Source organism: Tauraco erythrolophus, chromosome 10 (assembly GCF_009769465.1).
Source record: "Tauraco erythrolophus isolate bTauEry1 chromosome 10, bTauEry1.pri, whole genome shotgun sequence".
Lineage (NCBI taxonomy): Eukaryota > Metazoa > Chordata > Aves > Musophagiformes > Musophagidae > Tauraco > Tauraco erythrolophus.
Window position 1 is genome coordinate 34,933,679 of NC_141474.1, and position 24,891 is coordinate 34,958,569.

Sequence of the window (24,891 nt, forward strand, 5' to 3'; positions counted from 1 at the left end):
AGCGCGCGCGAGCGGAGGCGGAGTCGCTCTCTCCTCCCCCCCCCCCTCCCCCGCTGGTGCCCGGCCGCGCACGCGCAGTCGCCGCGCGTTGCCGGGCGGGGGCTGGGGACACGCGCATGCGCAGACGCGGCCGCTCTGTGCGGGCGCCGGGCTGTGAGCCTGCGTGGGGGGCCGCGCGCCGCGCGCAGTGCGCCTGCGCGGGGGGCGGCGGCGGGGGATTGTGGGATACTGCGGCCCGGGCAGGCTGGTGAGGCGGGCGGCCGTTCGTGCGCGGCGGCGGCGGGGCCGGGCCGGGGGCGGGAGGCGGCGGAGCGGGCAGCCGCAGCGAGGAGCCGCTCGGCCCTAACGCGTTCTCCCTCTCCCCGATGTGTTTGTAGCAGCGGAGCGGGCGGCGGCGCAATGGCTTCGAGCAGCGGCACCGACGTGATCCAGGTCACCAACGTCTCCCCCAGCGCCAGCTCCGAGCAGATGCGGACGCTCTTCGGCTTCCTCGGAAAGATCGAGGAGCTGCGCCTCTTCCCCCCCGAGTGAGTGGCGGCCGTCTCCCTCCCCCCCCACCCCGCGAGGAGAGGGCCCCTTCCTCCTCCTTCTCTTCCTCCTCCTCCTCCCCGCGCCCCGGCCCTCCCCTCCCCCCGCGCCGGCCCGCCTCCTGCCTCCATGGCGGCGGGACTGCCGGGCCTCGGGCCGCCCTCGGCTCGGCGCCGAAGAGCTCGGCCGATCGCGGGGCGGCGAGGCCCCCGTGGCCCCCGTCGGTCAGCGCCCGTGTGGGCGGGCTCGGGTGAGGCTCAGCGGGTCGAGTCGGAGCGAGCCGCCTTGGCGCGCCTCGGCAGCCTGCTTCCGTCTCGGAGTTGCGGTGAGAGTTGACGTGCGTGTTACAACCGTAATTACGCGCTAAGAGGGGAAGAGACGGTGATTTATGGCACACTCGGGATTCCTCCCGTCGGATGCCCTTTTTTTTCCCCAGCCGCGTGTGTCAGGCCTGCCCAGCGAACCCCTGCTGTCTGGCAAACGTCCAGAACTGTCGGCAGTGTTTGGACAGCTGGCCCGAAAACTGGAATTTTGATGTGAATACACGTTCCTTGCCAAGAACTCTGTGCAGGATGGGCAGATAATCCCTAACGTACAGATAATACACGTCCGTTCTGTCAGCTGGGTGACGGCACTGGGTTTGGCCAGGTCAGTTTGATCTGCTGTGTAGAACCTAAGGGTCGTTCCTGTGTATGTTGTGTAAGTGAAAACGTTTCTTTTTGCCCTGATGAATTAACATCGTTTGATTGGAGAAAAATCAAACAAGAACAGTCAGTTATTTTAATGCCCAAGGCTATTCGGATTTTTTTATTTTAGGGAAAAAAACTATCCCAAAGCATTCTTTTTTTTTTTTAATCATTCAGTCATCAATCCCTGCTAGCACAAAACCAGGAAAACTTACCCATCCTGCTAACTGGTTATATATGCAAATTCAGAAACAGTATTTCTGGTGTTCCTGCAGTTTCTTACTTTGGACTGGCTCGTGGCAACTGCACGTTGGGAATAAAGGCTCAGAAGGAAACAGGATGTAGGTGTAACTGAAGTCAAGGGACAGCCCCAGATACGACAGTTGTGGTGTTAAAAACTGTACTTAAATGGCAGAACCATAAGTGCTCGGCAGCCAACAGAGTAAGTCACCTCCAAACAGGTGCAGTTGTTCGATGTGCTGCTCTGTGTTTTAATATTTTGTCGGATTTTTAAGGAAGGTGAAATCTGGTTTCGACACTTTCTAGATTTAGATACATATTAACTAATCTGTTAAAAGATTTCTTTTGTGGAATCAGAATGAAAATCCCAAATCCCAGCTCAGCAACTCTCCTTTTTCCATCTCTCTGGCTGTCAGTACACCCTTAATTTGGCTCCTGTGCACAAATTCTATCGGAATACTGGCCCTACAGCACTGTGCTTAGTACAGGCATTGGGTCTGTCATGGAATCACAGAATGGTTTGGGTTGGAAGGGACCTCAAAGATCATCCAGTTCCAACCCCCTTGCCATGGGCAGGGACACCTTCCACTAGACCCAGGTCTTGTGGAACTAGACCAACCCCTTGTCTTGGGGTTGTACACAGAAGAGGAGTCAGTGATGGATGTGTTGTAGAGCTGGGCTGTGGGAAAAGGAGAGATCTGTGTGTCTGTAACGTTTGATACTGGTCAGACACCAGTAGTACCAGTCTTTAGGGCAAACTCGCTGCTTTGTGTCCCAGCGTAAGTGTATATCTGCGAAAATGCCAGGCTCCTGTGTTCGACTGCTGATTTCTGCCTCCCTTGTTCTTGCACTGGTGTTCCTGTCACTTCAGCTGGGTCATTTTACTGGTGTAGAAAACACCGAGCTGGCTGCCTTTGCAGCTGTGTCAGCGAAGGCTCTGTGCTGGGTGAGAAGAGACAACAAGGTGCAAACAACTCCAGTAACCCAGGTGCCAAATACCTAAGATTGGACGACCCAAAACTACTGAAAATTGTTGGCCTAAATTTCTTGTGTATTTCAGATCCTTAAATGAAAGAGGAGGATAATACTTCGTCACTTTGCAGGGGTATTGTGAAGATTTCTCAGTGTTTATGAGAGAGTTGTATCTGTGGAAAAGCCACTGAAGGAGTTAATGTGGAACAGGGAATATGGTGTAACTAAACAGGCCTTGCACGGAGGTGTAGGAGACATTGAGTAGCTGTTGGAATTAACATCATCATGTATCTTCCTTCTCGAGTGTGTCTTGGTGGAAAAACAGCATTTTTGAACATTGTATGTAAAGTTGTGTGGTTAGTAACCAGACCAGGCTCGGTTTTGGACTGGGGTGGTTGTTTAACTGGATTATTTTCAGGAGGTTTTGTGTTGTTTCCTTTGTGTTGCTGTCCACGCAGAGATGCCAAGGGCCCTGGCACCTCTAGACCCGCTGTGGGTCCCTGCTGGGGTGCTCAGGGGCCTGTTCTCGGGATGCTTTACAGTCTTCAATTTTCTGTCACACCAAAAGGGATGTATTTCCTAGTAGTGGCAGGTTCTTTTATCTGTTTCCTCTAAAGCTTTTTCTGTTCCTTCTCCTTCAAACTTTGGGTCCTGACTTTTCCCTGCCCGTGGCATTCATCTGTTTTTTTGAGGGGTGCAGGATATAAATTAAAATCTGTAAATTCTCTCCGCAATCCGAATCTCTTTATGTCCCAGATGATACTGGGATTCTTATTTGCATATAGTATCCCAGAGTAACCGGTCCCATGTCCATCGTTCTGCCGCCTTATTTGACCTTTCTCTCGGTCACTCTGATTTTGCTGTCCCTGTAGAAGTTCCTTGTTGTCCTGGGCTTCCAGATCAGATATGACTTCCTGATACAGGAAGTTTCTTTCGCTCTCCCCTTGTCCATCACCTTATCTCGGTTTCTTTAACCAACAATTGCATGTTTTATGTGTACCTCAGCTTCACATTACATCTTTAATGCAGAGCCAGCTCTGTGACATCTTCTGCTTTTCCTCCCCAAACCCTTTCTTCCCTCTTCTGCTTTTCCCTCAGCTCCATTGCCTGGTTCTTGTCTTTGTTGTATTCCATATATCATCCTCCATGGGAGGGAAAACTGGAAAGTGGAGAGAATGGATTCCTGAGAGTGCTTTTTTTTTTAAAAAAAAAAAAAGTGTGTGTATACACATCCCCATAAATATGTATAAGCTGCTTTCCACATGTTCTGTTTAGCGTGTGAAGACTGCCTTTGCATCAAAACTTAATTTCTGCTCCGAAACTCAGACGTGAAAGGTCTTATGCCACTGGTGTCTGATAGAGAAACCAGTATGTTCTCTGGTCGTGCTCTTTAGATGTGAACAATCCAGTCACGTTGTTATGGACGGAGAATTTTACCAAGAAAAAAGCATATCTGATGGAAAACACAGTCTGCAGAGTCAGATAAAATTAGGAACGTTTTAATAATAATTTTGTGTGTTGGATGGCATAGTCGTTGGCAAGGCCTTTTGCCTTTTCGCTTAACTGCCCATGGAAGTTACATGAGGGCTCTGTTGGAACACCAGCATTGCAGATGCCACTGGTGGTTGGTCTGCTGGGAGAAGGATGACAGCTGCTGTTTCCATGTGAAACCCAGGAGCTGGTTCTTCTTGGAGAGTTTCGTGTTGCGGGGTTTTTTGGTTGTTTTGCTGTGGGTTTTTTAGCTCCATTTCTTCCCACCCGATGAAGATGGTCATGTTTAAGAGCATCTCTTGTGTGGATGATCTGATTCCAGCCTGATTTACATCAGTAATAATGTTTGTGTAAGTGGCAGAAATGTCTCTGAAAAAAATCAGGTTTTATATTTAAGATGCTGGTTGCAATATGCTGGAGGTTATGATATAATGACTGCATTTCCCTGGTTTATCTCCAGTATTTCAGGATGTGCTGTGCCTCAGAACAGGTACATTGTCAGACTCCAACCCAGTAAGTCGTCGTGTGTCTCAGCGTTCGTGGCCCTGGTGGCTGAGGGAGAATTACTGAATTTTTTGGTCGCTGCTGAATTAGGATGATGATGGCCTTTTTTTGGTAGCTGTTGAGAACGTTCTGTTCTGGATGAGTTTGGCTCAGCCACAGCTTGGATTTTAGAGACTGGAAATAGATTTTTGAAAATGAAACACACTGGTTTGTATGAAATGCCAGGCTGCATAAGCATAGTTTTGTGTGTTTTCAGTTGGTTTTGTAGGTCCAGCTGTCTGTACAGGTCAGCACGCAGCGGTGCTCATGTACGCAAACAGCACCTGCTTTGTTTCGTGTTCTCAGAGACATTTTAAGCATGTTTGAAATGGAATAAAGTGTTTAATTTTTTTAGAACTTGGGTCAGTGTACCATTCAGGTATGCCACGACTCCTTGATTTACTTTTCTTTAAAATTTTGCTACTGTGATTTTGTTAAACACCGCCCGCTAGTGCTTCTTCTGTTTTTATGTGTGCACCGGTTTGGCAGCTACTGTGTATCCACGGATATAAAAGAGCTCACAGTTTCAATTTTTCTCTCTGCTATTCATCACTACAATGTTATTTTCCAATTTATTAACTCTGCAAGAAGCTGGAGGAAGCGGCTGTTTCAAATTTTAGTATTTCCAAAGCTACAATCCCTGCTTCCAGTGTGGCTTTCAGCATCAGGTTGAGTTTGAGGTGTGCTGAGGTGGGATCTGACAGACGTGTAGGGCAGCTCCAGGGCTGGTGGGCGAGCTGGGGCTCTGCTCCCTGGTGGGGAAGGTTGGATGGTTTTGGCATTTGTGCCAACAAAAATAGATCGTGGGTGTCTGTCTTGTCAACGTCCAAGTCGTTTTCCTTTCCTCTGCGTTCTGACAACGGGGCTTAAAGACTTGGGTAACGTGCTTCAAGCCAGGTAAAGTTATTTTGGCAGGGGGACGTGTTTCGAAGAGCTAATATCGTAACCGTTTCTGGGAATCTGGTCAGTGAAGGTAGATCTTTGTCAGGAGGAGTTAGTGAGTGTTTTTCGGAGCTGCCTCTTCGGGCCAGTTTGTACCACTGGTGCTTGAGGGCAGGACTGAGCAGCACGTGTGCCCCGGCCTTTTTTAGGAACTGGAGATTTAGGGCTTGCTGCTGTTTTCAGTACCTGTCCTGTGCCTTCTGGAGGCAGCTTTTAACTCACTGCTGCACAGTTGTGCCTGCATAGCGATTTTTCTTACTGTCTTTCAGTTTCTATGTCTGATTAAAGCAAAATCTACACCATTTTGGGGATATATGGACTTTCGAAACCCATTCTGGACCTTTACTGGGCTGATTCTGCCTCTCGATTTTGGGAGCTTGGGTTTGTTTCGTTTCAGGGAAGGAGAGGGGGCACAGTTGCATGGCCTGCAATTCTTTCCTGTTGTTGAAGGAAGCAGATACTTCTGTTTTTCTCAAGTGACTCAAAACCTGCATTCTCTCTTGGATTTTCCATGTCTGGGACTTGTTATGCCGCTGTGCTGCCGGGTGCTTATTTTGAGCTGTAGGGTACGTTCAGCTCTGTCTCAGAAAGAGGTCTGTATTTACTGTTTGGTTGTTTAGGAGCTTTTCTCCCATTAGTGAGATTTGGACTGAAGCGTTGCCTACCTGAGCTTCTGTCATTTTGTGGTGTTTGGTTCTGTCACTGCTGAGTGACAGACACGTGTTGAGTGGCGTGCATCCCCTCAGAATGAGCTGGGCAGTTTCTGCACATGAGAGAAGCAGCATGATGTCCTCAAGAAGGACGAGGAACTGCTGGAGAGAGTCCAGCGCAGGGCCACCAAGATGCTGAAGGGAGTGGAGCATCTCCCTTCTGAGGAAAGGCTGAGGGAGCTGGGTCTCTTTAGCTTGGAGAAGAGGACACTGAGGGGGGGACCTCATTAATGTTTATGAATATGGAAAGGGTGACTGCCATGAGGATGGAGCCAGGCTCTTCTCAGTGGCATCCAGTGATAGGACAAGGGGAAATGGATCTAAGCTGGAACATAGGAGGTTCTGCTTAAACATGTGGAAGAACTTCTTCCCAGTAAGGGTAACAGAGCACTGGAACAGGCTGCCCAGAGAGGTTGTGGAGTCTCCTTCTCTGGAGATGTTCCAAACCCGCCTGCATGAGTTCTTGTGTGATCTGATCTAGGTGGTCCTGCTCCGGCAGGGGATTGGACTAGATGATCCCTTGAGGTCCCTTCCAATCCCTGACATTCTGGGATTCTGTGATGAGCTTTGATGTAGAAGCTTTTGTGAAATTGTGGTGGTAAGTAAAATCCGAGTGATGTTTTAATCATTGCGTTTTTTGTTTCGTAATTTGCCTGAAGTAATCTGGGGCCTAAAGCAGAGAGTGTAGAACTATTGGTTTTGTTAACTGGTGCAGTATATGTTTCAAGTAACTTTTTATCTTTCTTGAGCAAAGTTTTGCTTCATCTCCTTCCCTTCCCACAGACAGGTCATGAAAACTAATTCTCATTAGGGTGACTGGTCGTAGATGTATCGTGCATAATAGACTTCATGTCCAGTCGCAAACGAGGCAGTAAAACTTATTTCTGCAATTTTACTGTGAATTGCCTTTATTCAGTGTAATTTCATGTCTGTGGTCGTGCAAAGCGATGACCCGAAATCACATTCCTGCACAGAGAAGGACCCAGAGTCCTCTCTGACTTCCCGGTTTGGTGGAAGTGGCGAGGCAGTAGGAGTTACAAGTTTCACACTGTCAGACTTGCTTCCACCTGAGTGATGTTTTTCCTTCTTTTGCAGTGACTCCCCTTTGCCCGTGTCGTCGCGTGTCTGTTTTGTGAAGTTCCACGATCCCGACTCGGCAGTGGTGGCCCAGCACCTGACAAACACTGTGTTCGTTGACAGAGCGTTGATAGTCGTACCCTATGCAGAAGGTTTGTGGATTGTTTAATGGCCTACGAGCCACCGTACGATGGCGTTTTATCCCTGGATAGTGCACAAAATTAGGATTAGTAGAATGTCAGAGAAGATATTAACGTTTTGAAACCCTTGGTATATTGCCGTTGGCCTGTGGATTAAATAATGTATTTTTTAAGCTAGTGACACTGAGTGAAAGTGGAAAGTTTACCTCTTTCTGAGTTTGTGTGTCTTTAAGTTTAGAATATTAACGTTTTAGGCAGAATTATTTGCAAATTTTGCTTTTATCAGTCTCAGTGAGACATTTTCCTAAGCAGGCTTATGCAAACAGGTCAACGTTTTAAAGGAAATTTTGCCTGAATGATTAAATGTTTGCCACTTTCACGTAGGTGTAAATCTCTTCATGAGAATGGTTTCTCCCTCCCCAAGAGTGCATGGGAGAGTAGGTTAACGTTTCCTTGGGATATCCTTGAGATATTTCGTTGGGAACTTCCCAGAAAAAGCACTCACTCTCATTGTGAAGTCCATTATACCAAGGGTTTGAATAATTACAGTTTAATTGGAAAGTGAGATCTTCCACGAGGTGCCAAATGGGCACTGGTGCTAGTTTTTTATTCCAAGTTTTCTTGTTCATCCTTGATATATTTTACAGAATTTCACTAAATAATAAACTCTTCTCTCTGTTATTTGTGTGTGTGATTTTTGTAGTGGAGAAGGCAAATGCAAAGCCCTTCCAGATGACTGAAAAACAGTGGGTCCTCTGCAGCTACAGGGGATTCTAGCCATTAACTAAAGGCCAGCAAGCACTCAAGTCCCCAAGTGTTTTCCTGGTGTAACCACTTGTTAACTACATTTTCTCTTCTTCTTTTTATTTTTACATTTTAGGGTGTTACAGTAATTTGAAAGGCAATGAGCAGGGTTTTTGGAACTTACCTTAAAAACAAAGTGCTGAGAAGACACCTCTTCTTGCAGAAGTCTTATAAAACTCTTCTAGACTTGCTTTAGAAGTAACTGATTTCCATTGTACTGTTTCTGGATTTACTTCTGAAATAACGGATTTTCTCAAACCGCTTGAATTAAATAAAATCTCGGCAGATGAAATCATACCACAGGAATAAATTAGGCCTGGGTTCAGACCTGTGAGCAAGACATTGCAATGCTGTAGGCTGTCTTTCGAGGCCTGGGGGGCTGTCTTATCTTTGTATTTCTTAAACTTCAAATACATGGAAACTGAATTTCTGGGATGTAGGAGTGTGCGGCATGACCTTTGATTGAGACGTGCTGCTTTTTGAGGGTACAGAACACGTTCTGAAATTGAGTTACTGCTTCTGCTTTCACTAGTTCAGGTACAATAGCATAGTGGAAGGGCATCTTGTCCTTGTCTTTGTACTAAAACATGACACGGCAGCCATCCTCTGAGTCAGTGCTGGAATGTTCTCCGAGGCCCGTGGTGAAGGATGTCAGTGTTTAACCTTTCCAGCAAAGACAAAAACGTTTTTCTCTTTGTCAGTCCGACTTTGTCCATTGTGCTTGATGGTGGATAAATCTGGCACATAGAGAAATCTGCCCAGGAGGTTTGGTTCAGATCGTGTAAAGAAAACAAAATTCCTGACGTGGAGTATTTGAGCGGGCCCGTTTAATCGAGGAGTTCCTCGCGGGCCGTTCTCGTGGTGCGTAGCGGTTCAGAACGTCGATGTTTTTGGCGTTATCACCAGAGATGTTCAGCTAATAAAGTTGTGCCCCTGGTGTTGTGATCATACGCCCGTGGCCCTGGACTGGAGTCCAGTTTTCCCTGCAAATGCTGCCAGGGTCCCAATTCAACAAGCTGTTTAAGCACGGTACAGCGAGCTGCTTAACCCAGAGTGAAATCGCTCACGTGCTTAAAGCCGGGCGGATGCTGAACTCCTGTGCTGAACTGGGCCCTCTTATCCTTTGTTTTGGGTTGTGATGATGCTGTGTTACTGTTGCCTGTCACTAAAGTCACTGTTTGTTGTCTGTTCAGTGCAGTAATTATCCCCCATATCACAAGCGCACTCCCGTTTTAGCACACAGACACTTTGGTGTTGGCTGTTGCTTTGTGTTGTAGAGCTATACACAAAGTCTACGGTAAGGTTTAGCATTTGCAATTTTCACTGTGATATTCCTAGATTTGGAAGGAACTCTGTAAGGTTAAAGGTGGCTGGGGGGGTGTTTAGGTTCTTTGGTTAATGTTTGTTTCTTTTGTCTGTTTCTTTTTCTTTCATTTCTACACATTCATGCAGTATTTCATGGTTCTAACAAAGCAGCAGTAAAAAAAAACTCTTGAAGCATGAAAATTAACTGGTGAGGGGCCTCATTGCTTTTTTTTTAAATTGTAGTTTATTTATTTCTAAGTACTTTTTAAAAAAAACAATTAGAGGATCAGATGCATGATTTTTTTTTTTTAATGGATGCAGATCTTCTATGAAGTGTCTCAAGATAAGTCTGAGGATTTGTATTTAGATGCCGGAAATGTTGTAGTTGCACTAATTTGAAATGTTTAGATATAATTTATAAATATCCTCTGAGACATAATTTTGCATGCAAAATTACCCCATAATCTCTCTGTAGGTATGTTAATATATTTATGCATTAATGCCCTTTATCTAAATGACCTTTTTCCCCCCTCTCCCTCCATAACTTTTGGTATCTAAATTGGTGACAGCTCAATGACACAAGCAAGATAACAGTGCTGTGTATTATACATTTGTTTGTGTTATCAGCACTTCTCAGTATAGGTGGGAGGAACCATTACCTTTATTTAACAGTGGTTTTTCTTTTTTGTTGTTGTGTTTTACAGTTCTTTTCCCTGGTTCAGCCTGAACTATATACCAGGCCCTGCTGAAAATACCACCCAACAGTTTTCTTCTGCAGCTTATCCAGTTTCTCTTAAGTGCCCTGTACATATTGTATGTTTTATGATGAGATGCAGTTTCTTAATATGCATTGCAGAAACACGACTGGTATTTGCAAATATATAGTAAAATTGTTTTATTGAACTCTCATTTTGGGGGCTTGGGCACATTAACAAATTAATCCATCTGTATAGGGCTTTTGCTGTTGGATAGAGTAAAAACACCTACATGATTACTTGTTTCATAGTAGGACCCTGAAAATTCTATGTGCAGAGCAGGCAGTAAAGTAAGACACTTGTCTTAGTTGGCTGCAAGATTTTGGGCCAGAAGTTTCTTCTGAAATGGCAGTATGTAGCAGCATTCTTGGTACAGTAAGCATGGCACATGTTGGAACAAATGCATTTTACTGCACAGGTAAGGAATGTGCCACCATATCCTGTATGTCTGCACCCACCACCCACAGACACACACACACAGCGCGTAGTTGAAGATCTGCAGAGACTTTTGTTTTCGTTGACAAGTCAGCAAAAGCCCTACGCTTGATTCAACCAGAAATATTTCCATACCTTCTCTTAAGTTTTACAAAATTTGTGTGGTAGGTGTAAAGAAAACATAGTGAACTGTACCGTATTATTAACCCCTAAATCAAACTTTTTTTGTCTTGTGTATCTTGATTTTTCTGTGTGCTTTGTAGTGAAGCAGCCGACACGAGTCGTTGTTCATAAAACAGCTTTTGAAAGTTGAGAGCACACCCCTGGAGAACCGACTGTGCTTGCTTACGTTTGGTTCATGACTTAAAAATCGAGTACAGGTGATGAAATCTTGGCAGTGTTAACAAAAAAGTAGTGTGTATTGTGCTATTTTTTTGCTCTAGAAACTTAACCATTTGTAGAGAAAAAGGAACAGTCAAATTTTCACACATTGAAGTTTCATTCTGAGAAAAAGTTAATGCTAAATATTAATAGACATCGAGCTTTTGTATTTTAGCCAACATAAGTACTTTCACCAAACTCAGGTGGTCTATCAGGGAGACATTTTCTGGGTGTGTTTGTGTATTTTCTGCCGGTGAAATGGAATGGTTCTAACGCGAGGCTGTTTCTCTGCAGGAGTTATTCCTGATGAGACTAAGGCTTTGTCTCTCTTGGCACCAGCTAATGCTGTGGCAGGTCTGCTGCCCGGAGGTGGACTTCTGCCTACTCCCAACCCACTTTCTCAGGTAGGCTCTCCGCTTCGGCCGAAGTCAAGGGAAACAATGAGATCCATTCTGTTAGATTCCAACTTACTTAGAGATCTTGTAGATTTTAAGTTTGGGGAGTTCAAGGAGTTGACCTGCTGTGGGTGGAAATAGCTTCCATTAATCCTCTAGCTGAGGGGGAAAAATTGTAGCCTGCGTTTGCTCTTCATCTAAATACACAAGAACTCATGTGGAAGATGAACAGTAAGAATAAGACGTTGTGGAAGAAGTTTCAGTCAGAGCACATATCTTATTAGAGAACGGAAAAATCAAAGTACAAGCGGCAAAATGGCAGGGGGGTTGGAAATGGATGATCTTTGAGGTCCCTTCCAACCCAAACCATTCTATGATTCTAAAAGTAATTAGAATAAAGCCTCATTGATTCTGCAGTTCTCAAATCTACTTCTTCAGCTTGTGCATGGCTCTTGGCATAGCTTCTGTTACGATTTCTGATTTCTCAACTTGCCGTTGAGTTGTCCAGGAGGGCTCTTGAGCTGTATGTAGAGAGAAAAGCCTCAAATTTAACTTTGGGACCTGAGGAAAGGGGTGGAAGAAACAAACACCGTCTTAAAGATTTCTTTCACCAAAAACTGTATGTATACAAATTCCTGAAAATGGTCGTTGAACCACCTTAATTCTAGTTCTGTCGTTCTGAATCCCAGCCTGCTCCCAGTCCACTTCATGGTAGAATTCATTTAACACATCCATTTTATGGAAAATTGTGGTGGATGGTTGGCTTTTTTTGACTATTGCTGGGAGCTGGGCATCTAACTCAGCAAAACTTACGGAGAGCTGTAGTTTGTGTTCACAAAATCCGTGTGTGGGAACGTGGCTTTTTCTTTTGAGACTGCAGAGATTGGCCCACACAGTTCCAAAACCCCATGTCGGAGAGTGGAAAGTTCTGCTCCTATGCTCTTGACCACGTGCTCTTGCTGCTGCTTTTATGCTGGCTCTGGAGCTCACCACATCCTTTTGGGAACTCTCGTGTTAGCTGGATGCCGACAGCACAGAAGCTGGTTCTTTGGTGGCTCAGTGGGTCGAATTGGTTGACAAATGAGTCTCGGGTGCCGGAGCAGTCGGGAAGGAGCAGTGGGAAGTAAGGAAGGGAGAGCCAAGACCCCGCAGCACCAGCACAGTGTGTGATTAAGATCCGATCATGCGGTTTTTAACACTGGATGTGTTTTGTTCCAGTGGATGCTTTGGTCATCTCGCTTGAAATGGCCAAAAAATGGGGTGGTTCTGTGAGGCTTCTGGATTACTTTAAGGAATTCAGACCTATGCCATCATCCTGCTTATTCTTCCAGTAGCTTTTCAACCCATTTGCCAGTTTTAACCAAATTTGCAGAGATGTCATAATATTATATTGTCTTTTAACATAAACCATGTTAATTTGAATCTTAAATTGATTTAGCTGTACGGTAGTTTGCTCAGAAACTTATAATGAATTTTCATTTTAACACTGGAAAATGATTTCATTTTATGCTGTTTCTTAAAATGTAGTGGAATGCTTTACGTCCTCCCCCACCCCCTCCATTGGGATGCAGAGGAAACAGAATTTCATTTGATAATATTTATAGGGAAAAAAAATGTTTTGTGTATCAAGCTTTGAAATCCCTGAATAAGGAAAACTGAGGTGCTCTCACTGACCTTACGATCGTGTTTCCTGCAGCTAGGAGCCGAAGTCAAACCCCATTCAAGTTTCCAGGTGTCTGATGCTTGAGAATCTTGATCTAACAGCTTTGTCTAATTGCTGTCCTTGCCACAGATTGGTGCTGTTCCTTTAGCTGCTTTAGGAGCTCCTGCTCTTGATCCTGCCCTAGCTGCTCTTGGGCTTCCTGGAGCAAACCTAAACTCTCAGGTATGTCACACGTTCCAGAATTTTCCTTATGGTCCCTAGCACAGATATAGTTTGACTAACATCCATGATGCTCTTAGTGTTCACCAGTAGATTAAATAACAAGTTGAAGATCTGAAAATACTGTACTTAAGTTTGAACAAGTGTTACAAGATACTTCTTTTTTTTTTTAAAGGCTTGGCTCAATGTACTCTGCACGTGCTGCTGGTTCTTTAAACTTTTTAAATTGTTACAGGATGCAGTCTTTGTTTTTTGACGTAGCAGAATGCTTCTCTTTTGCCTGCTTTAAAAGTAATTTTCACTTATCTCAGTTTAACAGCCACTTTCTGAAAATCCAATTAGTGATTTATTTTTCAATTTTTTCTTTCTGAGAAATAGCATCTATAGAATTATCAAACTAAATGCTGGATGGACCTAAAAGATAATTTTGGACTAGTAATGAAATATTTCAAATATATGTCATTATCAAGCTATGAACCTGTCTTGTACTTACAGTAAAAAAAAATTGTTTGACTTCTTAATTTTGTAGGTGTAGAAAACACCGAGGAGACTTTGTTAGACTGCAGTCTTTTTAAAACTGAATTAAAAAAGACAATTTTAAGTACTAAGAAGTAGTAAGTAGAACATTGACTTAATGTTTAAGATCTAAGAACCAAATACCACACAGAGAACTTGTTTTACAGGCACAAGAAGCAGTAATGATTTAACACAGTGCTAAGAAATCCATCATTTAGCATTCTCTTTATGCCTGTAGTAACAAACAAATGATGGTGATAATGAAATAACAAACTTTAAAATTTTAAAATTCTAAATGCAGCTCAGAAAAATGTAAATTTGGTACGATGAAGGATTGTTTCCTTTGTCCCTAAAGCCAACGGACTGTAGAACTGTTTGGGTTCAGCACACGGCTGCCTCTGTGTGAAGAAAATTAGTGGAGGATGAAACATTTTGCATGTTAATACACCACTGGTACACGAAGTGACCGACTGTCGTAATATCTGGATTTTCCTAATGGAATTTTTAGAGTAAATAAGCTTGTGCTTATTGTTCATAAGTTGACACTGAGGACTTCCCATGGACAGGGACTTTGTTCTCTGATGAGGTCTCTGTTCTCTTGAAGTAACCAGTGAGTAACCTGTAGGTACCGGACGTGTGGTGGGTTTATTTCGAAGTACTTTGATTCTGTCCAGGAAAGGGCCTGTGTTCGGCCACCTTGGAAACAAAAAAAAGGACCTGAGCAGCACGGGGATGTGACATCACACCCTCACCACCACAAGTTCAGAACAGACCAGTGTGCCTTTTCACCTGTGGCTTGTTTGGGGTGTGGGTTGGTTGGTTTTCTTCACCTGTAGAGCCTTTTTACTTTGGCCACTGCTGAGGGTACGTTCAGGAAGATAATCTTGAACATGTGCATCTTCCAACATGGTTTTAACTTTTCTTTTTTTCCCTTCACAGTCTCTTGCAGCAGATCAACTACTAAAACTTATGAGCACAGTGGATCCAAAGTAAGCATCAGTGATTACAAGTACTTGTATTGCAGTACACTTGATCTTGGGAATATCTGTTGTGATTCAGTATCCAATCTTTGACCTGCTGGATCTGATTTAGGTTGGAGAAAATTTGTGTCTTGGGGATCTTGTGCAGACTCTCTTTTCTGTGGTAGAGAGATGAGAGGGAGGAAAGGAAAATTATTCAGCCTCGCATCTGTGGAATAACACGAATTAATCTCTGGGATTTTATTTTGCTAGAGGCAGAAATTCAGTTTTTCATATGTCACTTTGTCACTTCTGTGTCTGTAATGTGAAGGTGCAGCTGGCACCTTACGTTCTGCGAGGTGGAAATGAAGGGGCTGTGGTTGAGGATGAGCCAAGGGGGAGATGGAGGGGCCGTGGTTGAGGATGAGCCAGGACCAGGAGTTGTTGTAAAAAACAATAACAAGAGTCTGTGTGTGTTACAGCTGACAGAAGATAACAGAAGACAGTATGTCTTACTACTTGGTAGAAAAAGGGAGCAAATAACAGCAAACACGAGTATTTTCTAGTTTTTACTTCAGTGTTCAGGAAAAGGATAATTTTGTTCAAAATAGCGTGGCACGGGAAGAGCAAGCAGGGAAGGATTGTAGCACTTAATGTGTTAGTGTGCTGTTAAGCTGTTGATAACGTTACATGTGCCATTAAACAAAGCTGTTAGACAAATCAGTAGATGCAAAGTGTACGAAATGCAAAGAAACCACCTCTGCCTCCAAATCTCAGGAAGCTTTGGAGAGAACATTTCCAGCTTTGGGAAGGCATATCTCATCTACACCAGGGGATAAAGCTATATGTGTCATCTGTCTTTGGTTTTAATACTGTTCTGGCACGTTATTCTCTGGTTTAAGTTGACATTTCTGTAAGCAGGGAGTGCCTAACTGATTGAACAAAATAGTTACCTGAGATAATGGATTAAGTAAACATCAGTCAGGGGTATACTGGATATAGCTGGTTGGCTTCAAAGCCACCTTTTAGGACACGTTTTCTGAACTTTGAATTTCATCACTGTTTGTAGGCTTCTCAGAATGGCTCATAAAAATGGAAACTGACCTTCCACTGTGTAATATATTTTCCACTGTGTAGTCACTCTGCCAGGTGGTGAGAACTGAAATCGTGTTGTTGGCACCTATCTGTGCCAGACAACACAGACTTTCTTGCTATTTACAGTTTACTGGGATTCCAAGAGCCGTGTGTACTTCCCTCTCGTGCCACTGTTTTGAGCACAGGTGTCACCTCTTGGACTTCCTGCTCTGTCACCTGAATGGTGACAAAATGCAGGCAGGCTCGGATTCGCTTAGGGCAGTCGCTTTGAGCAGGCTGCCAACCGACCGTGGAGGCACACACGTCTTGGATTCCTGGATACCCAATTTCTAAAATTCTGTTTTATTTGCCAGGTTGAACCATGTAGCTGCAGGTCTTGTTTCACCAAGTCTGAAGTCAGATACCTCCAGTAAAGAAATAGAAGAAGCTATGAAAAGAGTACGAGAAGCACAGTCACTAATTTCTGCTGCTATAGAGCCAGGTAAGGTTAAACCAGAGCTCACCTTGCTCAATTCCACATGGAATTTTGATGTAGTGGGTGATAAAAGCCAATGGTCTGCAAAATATTGGCTTAATGCTTTCGTAGTCTGAAGTGGCTTAATTTATAGTTGACAGGTTTTTAGTTGTCCTGCACTGCATGTGTCCTGCAGAACGACGCAGGGAATTAATAATTTTTCCCCAAATTCACCTGAAGATTAGGAAAAGTTTGAGCTTCCCCCGATTGAAGTTCATACTGCCATCTGTGAGATTTCACTGGAAACAGCAAGGGGCTTAACCACTTGACATCCTTGCAATGTTTGTTCTTGGGGATGGTTTGCTTTCTTTTAATTCCTAATCTGTGGAAACTTGTAAATTTTTTTTAGCTTGTTTCAGTAGATTATCTTGTAGAACAAGATGCAGCAGTTCATCTGCAAGTGTCAGATCCACCAAATCTAAGCAGCAGTGACCTGGAACGCTGAAAATACAGTTTTGCAGCCTCCTGGTCATTTTCAGGAAAGAGTAGAGCTCCTGTTCTTTTATTACATCGGAAAAACGTGCTGATGGTTTTGCTTGAGACTTTTCGTGGGAAATTCAAAACAATAATTAGAGAGATTCTTTAGCCCTTCACAAAATGGCGAAGATTCTGAGATTTTACCAAGTCTTTCCTTGCCCTGCAGCTCTCATCTTTTAACTGACTTCAACATTTTCTGAATTTTGACTTCTTCAGTTTTGCATAGAACTTTGTTGGCTTTGTGTCGCATACACGTCTTTGTCATGTGCTCATTCTTTGTGCCATCTTTTGAGGAAAAGGAAAGATAAGCCTTAATTTCAAGTGTCAAAATATTCCTTAGGTTTTCTTTATCTTATTTATACCTATAGCTTGAAGCTCAACTTTTTTTCCTTTGTAAAATCTTTTTGAATACTAAAATAACGTTGAATTTTTTCCTATGCTTTTCCTTTTTAACTCCAGACAAAAAAGATGAAAAACGAAGGCATTCAAGGTCAAGGTCACGCTCAAGGAGGAGGAGGACACCTTCTTCATCTAGACACAGGTAGTTAGCCTGTTTGCTTTAAAAAACCAAACCCCCAGAGCTGAAACAATTCCTTCAAAAGTACTTCTTGGCAGTGACAGTTCACTCGTGGGAGACAGATTGTAGCAAAAAGTACCTTCAACTGCTGCAGAAGGAACTTCGGGACACCTCGTCCTAGTGGTGTTTGGACCCTGATGTTATTTAGCAATAAATTGTTCCTTAGATTAGAAACACCTTGGCACAGAGCCTTGCTTTCCCACAGCCCTCACTCCATGAACACCTCAGCCACTGTAGGCTGTCCGTTTTACGTTGGTTCCACTAAACCTCCGTCGGTTCTTCAGCCCTTTTCCAGTGTGCCCATGTCATAATTCTAATTTGCCTTAAAACCAACAACTAGGAGGCTTCTCTGAGCGTTGTTATTTCTGTACATAAATGTTTACCTGTTGGGCTGTTTGTTTCTAGTATGTGCAGCAAATTCAGCTTAGTGGAAGGATCTGGGACAAAGGTTTTTCCAGCGTTTTCTAGGTTACGATTTACTAGGAGATCAGATCCTAGAAATCTTAGTATTGTCCTACCCAAACAGGGACACACATGGTTCACTTAGCTGGTGGCTTGTCAGCTCCAGCCAGACAGGGCATGCCAGTGGTCTGTGCAAAGCCATTTGGACTGTGGCCTCCCCATCTGTACTTCTCTGGTGTCTGCATTTGCAGTAATTGGCTGGTGTTTGGTTTAGTCTTCTAAAAATTTCTTCACATTTGAGCATGGCGTACCAGTTCTCTGCCACAGTAGGACTGATGTTTTCTTACAGGGAGAGCAAACAAGAGAGCTGATTGAAGCATCGTGTTTCTTTGACCTTTAGCATTTGGGCCCTTCCTTTTGCCATTTCCTTGGCAGACTCAACGCGAGTCCTTTGCTGTTTTCTATCTTCTTTTTCGTTTTCTCCATCGTTGTGCGTTACAACACCGTGAGCACTGAGCAGATGGATGCTGAATGGTGTGTCCAAATTTCGTGTATTTAATTCCCTTGTACAATGTTACTGGTAGACGGTCAAGAAGCAGATCAAGGAGAAGATCTCATTCAAAATCAAGAAGCAGGAGGCGGTCTAAAAGTCCAAGGCGAAGAAGATCTCATTCCAGAGAGAGAAGCAGAAGGTCTAGGAGCACGTCCAAAACCAGGTAAGTGCTTCAGTAAATCTAGTCGCTAAAAATTACTGAATTTTGGTGCTTCATTAAAAAAAAATACAATCCACAAACAAACAAAAAGCCTAGGGGAAAGTGAACTAGTGGCTCTTTTTAAAGTCACCATCTTGTAACATCTTGCAGAATATACGTGCACAGTCAGTTACATAAAAACATGGAACTGCTTTTCCCAAGAGTCGACAGAGGCAGCGAGCATTAGCTGGATCGCTCCGTAGCTGCCTCTGGAAGGAAATGGGAGCACCCAGACTTGCAGATCTTGTGCTCTTCTTCCACAGAAGAGCTGTTTGTTTATTTTGCTGTAGATAATTGTGATCTTTGTTCCTGTTACTATAACGTGCCAGGCCCCAGAAACACTGAACAGTGGGTGCTCTCCCATGTAGTTACCACGTCTTCGTTCACTTTCCTACGTAGCACAGGTAGTGAACGCTGCTTGAGTAATGTGAGAATGGCTTAAAATCTGTGTTTACTAAAAGGGACAAAAAGAAGGAAGAGAAAGAAAAGAAACGTTCTAAAACTCCCCCCAAAAGCTACAGCACAACGAGGCGATCAAGAAGCACAAGCAGGTACAGTAACACCAAAGTTTTCCTTGGTCTCTGTTTCCAGTGTGCTTTGTCACATGTGATGGAAAGAACGTCCTTGTACGTAACGGGGTGATGATTCTGTGGTGGGTATGTGAGTGTGTGCATAAATGCATGTGTACTCTCTGCCTGTGCCTGTGAGATGCTTTATTTTTTACCCTGATGCTGTAGTTTTGGGGAATTATTGTTTGGGCTTAGAATAGTTTCCACTTGCTCTGTACCAAAGAGAGTGTGGTGCTTTGAGGTCGCTGTTAAATTCTTCCCTGATTTATGGAATAATACATGCAAAATGTGTGCCGCTCCTTTTAAAAAAACTCCCCAAATTAACTTGCAACATTAACAAACTGTTTTGTTTCTGTTTGCAAAAAGAGTCGGTGTCCCTAACACAGGCTGGGGGATTGATTTGTTCGTGAGGGGAGGCAGGACAGGAAACAACTTCCTCTGTTGGTCAGCAGCTGTGTACTGCTCGTAGCAAACATCCAGTTTGAGTTAAATGTGTTTATGGAAGGTAAAAAAAAAGCTTTGATCTGTCTGTCCTGCAGAGAAAGACGACGTAGAAGAAGCAGGAGTGGAACACGATCACCTAAAAAACCCAGGTCTCCTAAAAGGAAAATGTCCCGGTCCCCATCTCCAAGAAGGTCAGTGAGCCTCTTGGCTGAAAAAAACCCATCCCAAAACCAGTGTCTGGGTGGAAAATTCCCAATAAGAGAACTACAGCAAAGATCACAGCGGGGTTGTTTGGATGATGGTGTGTATTTGGCTTGTTCCTTACACCTCGCCCACAGGTTGACTTCTTGAGAGACAGAGTGGATCTCTGCTGCCTGCTACTGCTTTTATCATAATTTAATTGGCCTCCAGCACAGAGCTGCTGTGTTCAGTGCCCAAGAGCTCCCAACATGAGGTCTTCCAGGGCTGAGGAGCAGGAGATACACAGAGTTCCTGGCCCGTTTGTGCAGCTCTGTACTATAGGAGTCAGCTGTCCTCTGGTGGGCCTGGGCGTTTCGTGTTGCCTGAACAGGCCACTTCAGGTGCAAATTCCTAAAATGCTGTTAACAGGGCAGTTAGACTTTGCTTAGCAGTGGCTGTGTTTGATCCAGAGCTAAGAAATCGGGATATTTGGTGATTTTCTGAAAGCAAAGGGTGTATTTTAGTTACATGCTGCTGTTTCTCCCTTCAGGTTTGTGGTGATCTATGAGAAACAGCCTGACATGGTCTGTGTTCTAGTTATGGAACGGTGTGATGAAGGTTTTCATTCTTGTGCATACTTTGTTATTGTAGACATAAAAAGGAAAAAAAGAAGGATAAAGACAAGGAGAGGAGTAGAGATGAGAGAGAGCGGTCAACAAGCAAGAAAAAAAAGAGCAAAGACAAAGAGAAGGATCGGGAACGAAAATCCGAGAGTGACAAGGACGTGAAAGTATGTTTAAAAACCTGTTTAACTTCCCTGTCCCTAAGTATCCACCTGAAACCGACAGGGGCTTTGAAAGCAAGTTTTCCTCTTTTTTTTATCTCGGCAAAGCAGGTCACAAGGGATTATGACGAAGAGGAGCAGGGCTATGACAGCGAGAAGGAGAAGAAGGAAGAAAAGAAAATGTCAGATTCCTCCTCCCCTAAAGCGAAGGAGTCTGCTGCTGACAAGGGCGGTGGCGACTCGGCGAGAGAATCCAAAGTGAACGGGGACGACCACCACGAGGAGGACATGGATATGAGTGACTGAGTTTTGCCGCCGCGGACGTGCATCAGTGTCATTCCTGTGTGATTCTTTTATGCTGTACTTGTTAATCCTGACTCTAGATGTACACAGCTCTCAGCTACACATGGTTTGTAAATCTCCTGATACTAACTCCCACCCAAAGCTTTAGAGAGAGGTAACCATCCCCGTTACGGCCGACAGGGATCGCGTGGCCAAGCGATTCCTACTAACTTGGTGATGCTTCGGGCAACAGTAAAAAGCTGCATGCGTCTCCAGCAGGCATGGACTGTTTGTTGTATGATCTCCTGTAGTAACCAGCTCACTTCCGATAGTGTTCCTAGACTTTGGCCCCTTGCAGTAATAGAGCAGTGTAGGGAACGCACTGACTGCATGTTGGTCGTGGCAGAAACATCCTCCGTGTTCCCAAGTCCTGCAGCACACGGCGGAGCTGCTGAAGGGTCTTAAGTGTGACTACACAAAAAAAAAAAATTGACAGTACATCTGAAAATAAGCATTCTGATAGAGATAGCTTTTTGTTTCGTTTTTTTGTTGTTTGTTTGTTTTTTGGTTTTTTTTTAAAGCCATGTGGCTGGGGTTGGTTTGGTTTGGTTTTCCTGGTGAGTTCTGTTTGGCGAAGTTAAAATGCACTGACCTTTTTGAGGGCTTTTTTTAATCTGTCACTTCAAACCCGTCTCAGGCGAGTTGTAATGGTTCTTCGTTTTCCTTCTCGAGCCTTGGGAAGGGGAAATCTCCGCTCGGTCCGTGCCCAGTGATTCAAGGTTGATTTGTGCAGTTTTCACGATCCAGGCCATTTTATTTGTTAATAAATGAGCTGAACATGCTACAAAAAGGTAGTGCATTTTAAGATTGGTCTTCGTACGCTTTTCAAAGCAAGTCGACTCGATAACGTACTTTTTACTTGATCTCAAGTTGTACAAACTAATCAATTTGTGTTGACTGTCCCTGCAGTAGTACTCATGCACACAGTGATTCCATGTTATATGCAAGTAGTTAGACAAGCTGTTTCCTTAGTTACGGAAGCTCAAGAGCTTTTACTTTTGTGCAGGTAAAAAGACAAAAGTAGGCTACAGTCTGTGCCATGTCGATGTACAGTTTCTGAAATTGTTTTACAAAACTTTGATAATAAAACCCTTAAACTTACACTCGTGTTGCTATACAACTCTGCTGGTATTTCTTTACACCCTTGAACGTATGAAACTTTACCTCATTCATGGAGAGGGTACGTTTTACTCCGTCTGCCTCTTTTTAAAAGAGCAAAACGACTCCAGCTCCATCTTTTCCAAACCTCTTCAAGGGCAGCGACGAAGCTGATCCGTGACCCTGACGTGTGTCACGCTAAAGGGTTATTTTGCTTCTGGGGGAAAGTAGGGAATGGGCCTGAATGGGAATCTGGAGGTACCGTGGGACAAGTGCTTTTAAAAAGAAATATGTATTTGTAAAAACTTTTTGTATTTTCACTGAACTACGAACATTCACCTCCTCAGGATGGAAGAGGGGAAGAAGCAGGAAGCAGTGAGTGCTTTGTGCGTAGAAAGTAGGTTGTTAATGTCAACTATAAAAAAACTCACTGGGGTAAATTAGTAAGTTTTGGAATGAAACTGTAAGTGGTGATTGAACTTCTTCAATGCAATGAGTCAAACCACCTTCTTTTTAAACTGTCCTTTTTTCCCCAGGCAAAGTGGAACTTGCCGTTTAGATACTCAGTGTCATTTTTAGAATTTGTAGAAATATAAATTTTTACCAACTGTTTTGAGTATTTTCTCGATACAGAGAGGGGTATGTCATACAGCCAGTTCTAGGCTTTTATTTCTAGGGGAGACAGTGATAGTTCTTGTAATAAACCAAAAATAGACACAGATGAGGTGCATGACGTCATCATAGATGTGCCTTTTTTGTTGTCATCAGCATACTTATATGTGAAGTATGGGAGCATAAACTGGTTTATAGTAATAAAGTAAAACCTCCTTGATCCTTCCACCCTGTTGTTGTGAAAGTCATTCACGGGCTGAAGCGAAGGACCAAGCTGGAGTATGGAGCTCCAGGTGGCAGATGGAGGGCTCCAAGTAATTAATTAATTACACTGTGTGTAGTGGATTCTACTAACGAGCCCAGTCTGTGGTGATTACTAACCACATACCTCTGCATTCCCAAAGGAGTTTAATCCTTCCCACTGGTGTTCCTCCCAGGGGCTTTACCTGACTGGGGTAACTTGCACGAGTTTTTCCTCTTCATCTGTACAGAGAACTGGGCAGCACTGGTCAGTGCTGGGGCACAGCCCAAAGCGCATCAAAGCCCAGTAATTAACTCGCTAATTGTGACAGGAGGGGTGAGGGAAGGTGCTTCCTTGCTTTTCCCTCAAAGTCCGTGTCCAGGCTGCACCCAAAGGTGGGCAACTGGTGTTGGACCAAACCTAAAGCTGTTGGGGAATGGCAACCAGGAGCTGCAGGTGCTCACACTGCTCCTGGGGGTGCTCTTTGGGTGTTTGCAGCTGTTGAAGCCCGTGAGATATTAACTCGTTTGGGGAGTTAGTTGTTAGGGCTGGAAGGGACCTTCAAAGGGCATCTAGTCCAACCCCCCTGCAAGGAACAGGGATATCTCCAACTAGATCAGGTTGCTCAGGGCCTCGTCCAACCTGGCCTTGAACGTCTCCAGGGATGGAGCATCCACCACCTCTCTGGGCAACCTGTTCCAGTGTTCTACCACTCTCATGGTAAAAAATTTTTTCCTAATATCCAACCTGAATCTACCTCCCTCTGTTTTAAAACCGTTACCCCTTGTCCTATCACAACTGGCCCTCCTGAACAGCCTCTCCCCATCTTTCCTGTAGGCCCCCTTGAGGTACTGGAAGAAGTACCAGAAAGAAACCCCCTTGAGGTTTAACACCCCAAACTTTTTAGTATCAAATGGTTCAGTTTTGCTCATGCATCAGCCTTACGTTCGCAATCGTCCCGTTTCATCGACTTGCACTCCAGTCCCCACCAGTCCAGCTCTGCCCTTTGCGCAGCAGCAGCAAGGTGGCCCAAAGCAGCAAGGTGGCCCAAAGCAGCAAGGTGGCCCAAAGCAGCAAGGTGGCCCAAAGCGTGTTCCCTCCGAGCTTGAGGAATGAGATCCAGCTCCTCAGGTACCCGTCAGCTCCTGCAGTATTTCATTTGGGATGCACGTGACTGCTGTTAAATGAGAACAAAGTACCACGATCCAGAGAGACAAAGGGAATTCTGGGTCAAGAGCTGGGCCATCCTGCCCGGGAGACCACCTCCCAGCCACATCCTCCCAGTCATCCATCGGGAACGTCCCGTGCCAGGGGTGTGCTGCTGGTTTTACAAGGACTTGGTCACAGCAAATCCAGGCTCGTAGCAGCCCCCACTATTTCCCTGGGTGTTGTAGCAACACAAAGGGGCTGACTGCAGAGTTTACTGAAATTGTTTTTTAACTGGTTTTAACTGGTGATGTTTTGAGCACTGTAACTCCAAACATAAGTCCTCCCTGCCCTTATATATGAGATTTTAAAAGTCAGTGGGATGTCCCGAGCTTTGCTCTGCAAGCTCAGCAATGCTAAGCCAAAAAAACCCCAAACAAAACCTCTAAAAATCAAAATAATAATAAAAAAAAAGGTTATGTAGGGCAAAATGACACTTTGGAAGTTCCAGGTTTTGCTCTCGGAGCCATCCACAGTTCTCCCAAGAAATGACTGTTTCTAAAATGACTAATAAAAACCTGAGCTTGTCCCCTCGGGCCGAATCCTGCTCAGATGCACGTCTACAGCGTATAGAGATCCGGAGAAGTCCCGTGACAGGAGAGTTCAGGGTGGATTTTCACATGTTGAACAGTTTCAGAATTAAACAGCGTATTTTGGTCTTTATTCTAACAAATGATACAACCAAAAATTACTATTAGTGAAGGTAAGTTAAAAACATGGACCAGACAACTAGTAAAATGCAAAAAAGTGACATTGTTTCCATGATCATTACAAATTGTAAGGAAAATAAAAGTGAAACTGCAGCATTACAGGAAATTTGTTAATACAGATTAAATA

At 44.2% G+C, this 24,891-nt stretch overlaps 1 protein-coding gene across 3 annotated transcripts; it reads left to right on the top strand.

The window, feature by feature from the left end:
* The first annotated feature begins 344 nt into the window (after positions 1-344).
* On the top strand, positions 345-20,861 carry SRSF11 (serine and arginine rich splicing factor 11). 3 transcript variants are annotated; one of them, XM_086617782.1, is made up of 12 exons: positions 345-527; positions 7,208-7,341; positions 11,304-11,413; positions 13,197-13,289; positions 14,742-14,791; positions 16,210-16,337; positions 17,307-17,388; positions 18,411-18,542; positions 19,040-19,119; positions 19,653-19,782; positions 20,423-20,561; positions 20,667-20,861. In XM_086617782.1, exons 1-12 carry the CDS (start codon positions 400-402, stop codon positions 20,859-20,861), a joined length of 1,401 nt encoding a protein of 466 aa, XP_086473908.1. In that variant the 5' UTR covers positions 345-399. The 3 variants fall into 3 exon arrangements, with proteins under 3 accessions (XP_086473908.1, XP_086473909.1, XP_086473910.1); XM_086617783.1 differs by having other exon boundaries at positions 346-527; positions 19,040-19,129; positions 19,687-19,782; XM_086617784.1 differs by having other exon boundaries at positions 381-527; positions 19,040-19,129; positions 19,687-19,782; positions 20,664-20,861.
* Positions 20,862-24,891: the final 4,030 nt, after the last annotated feature.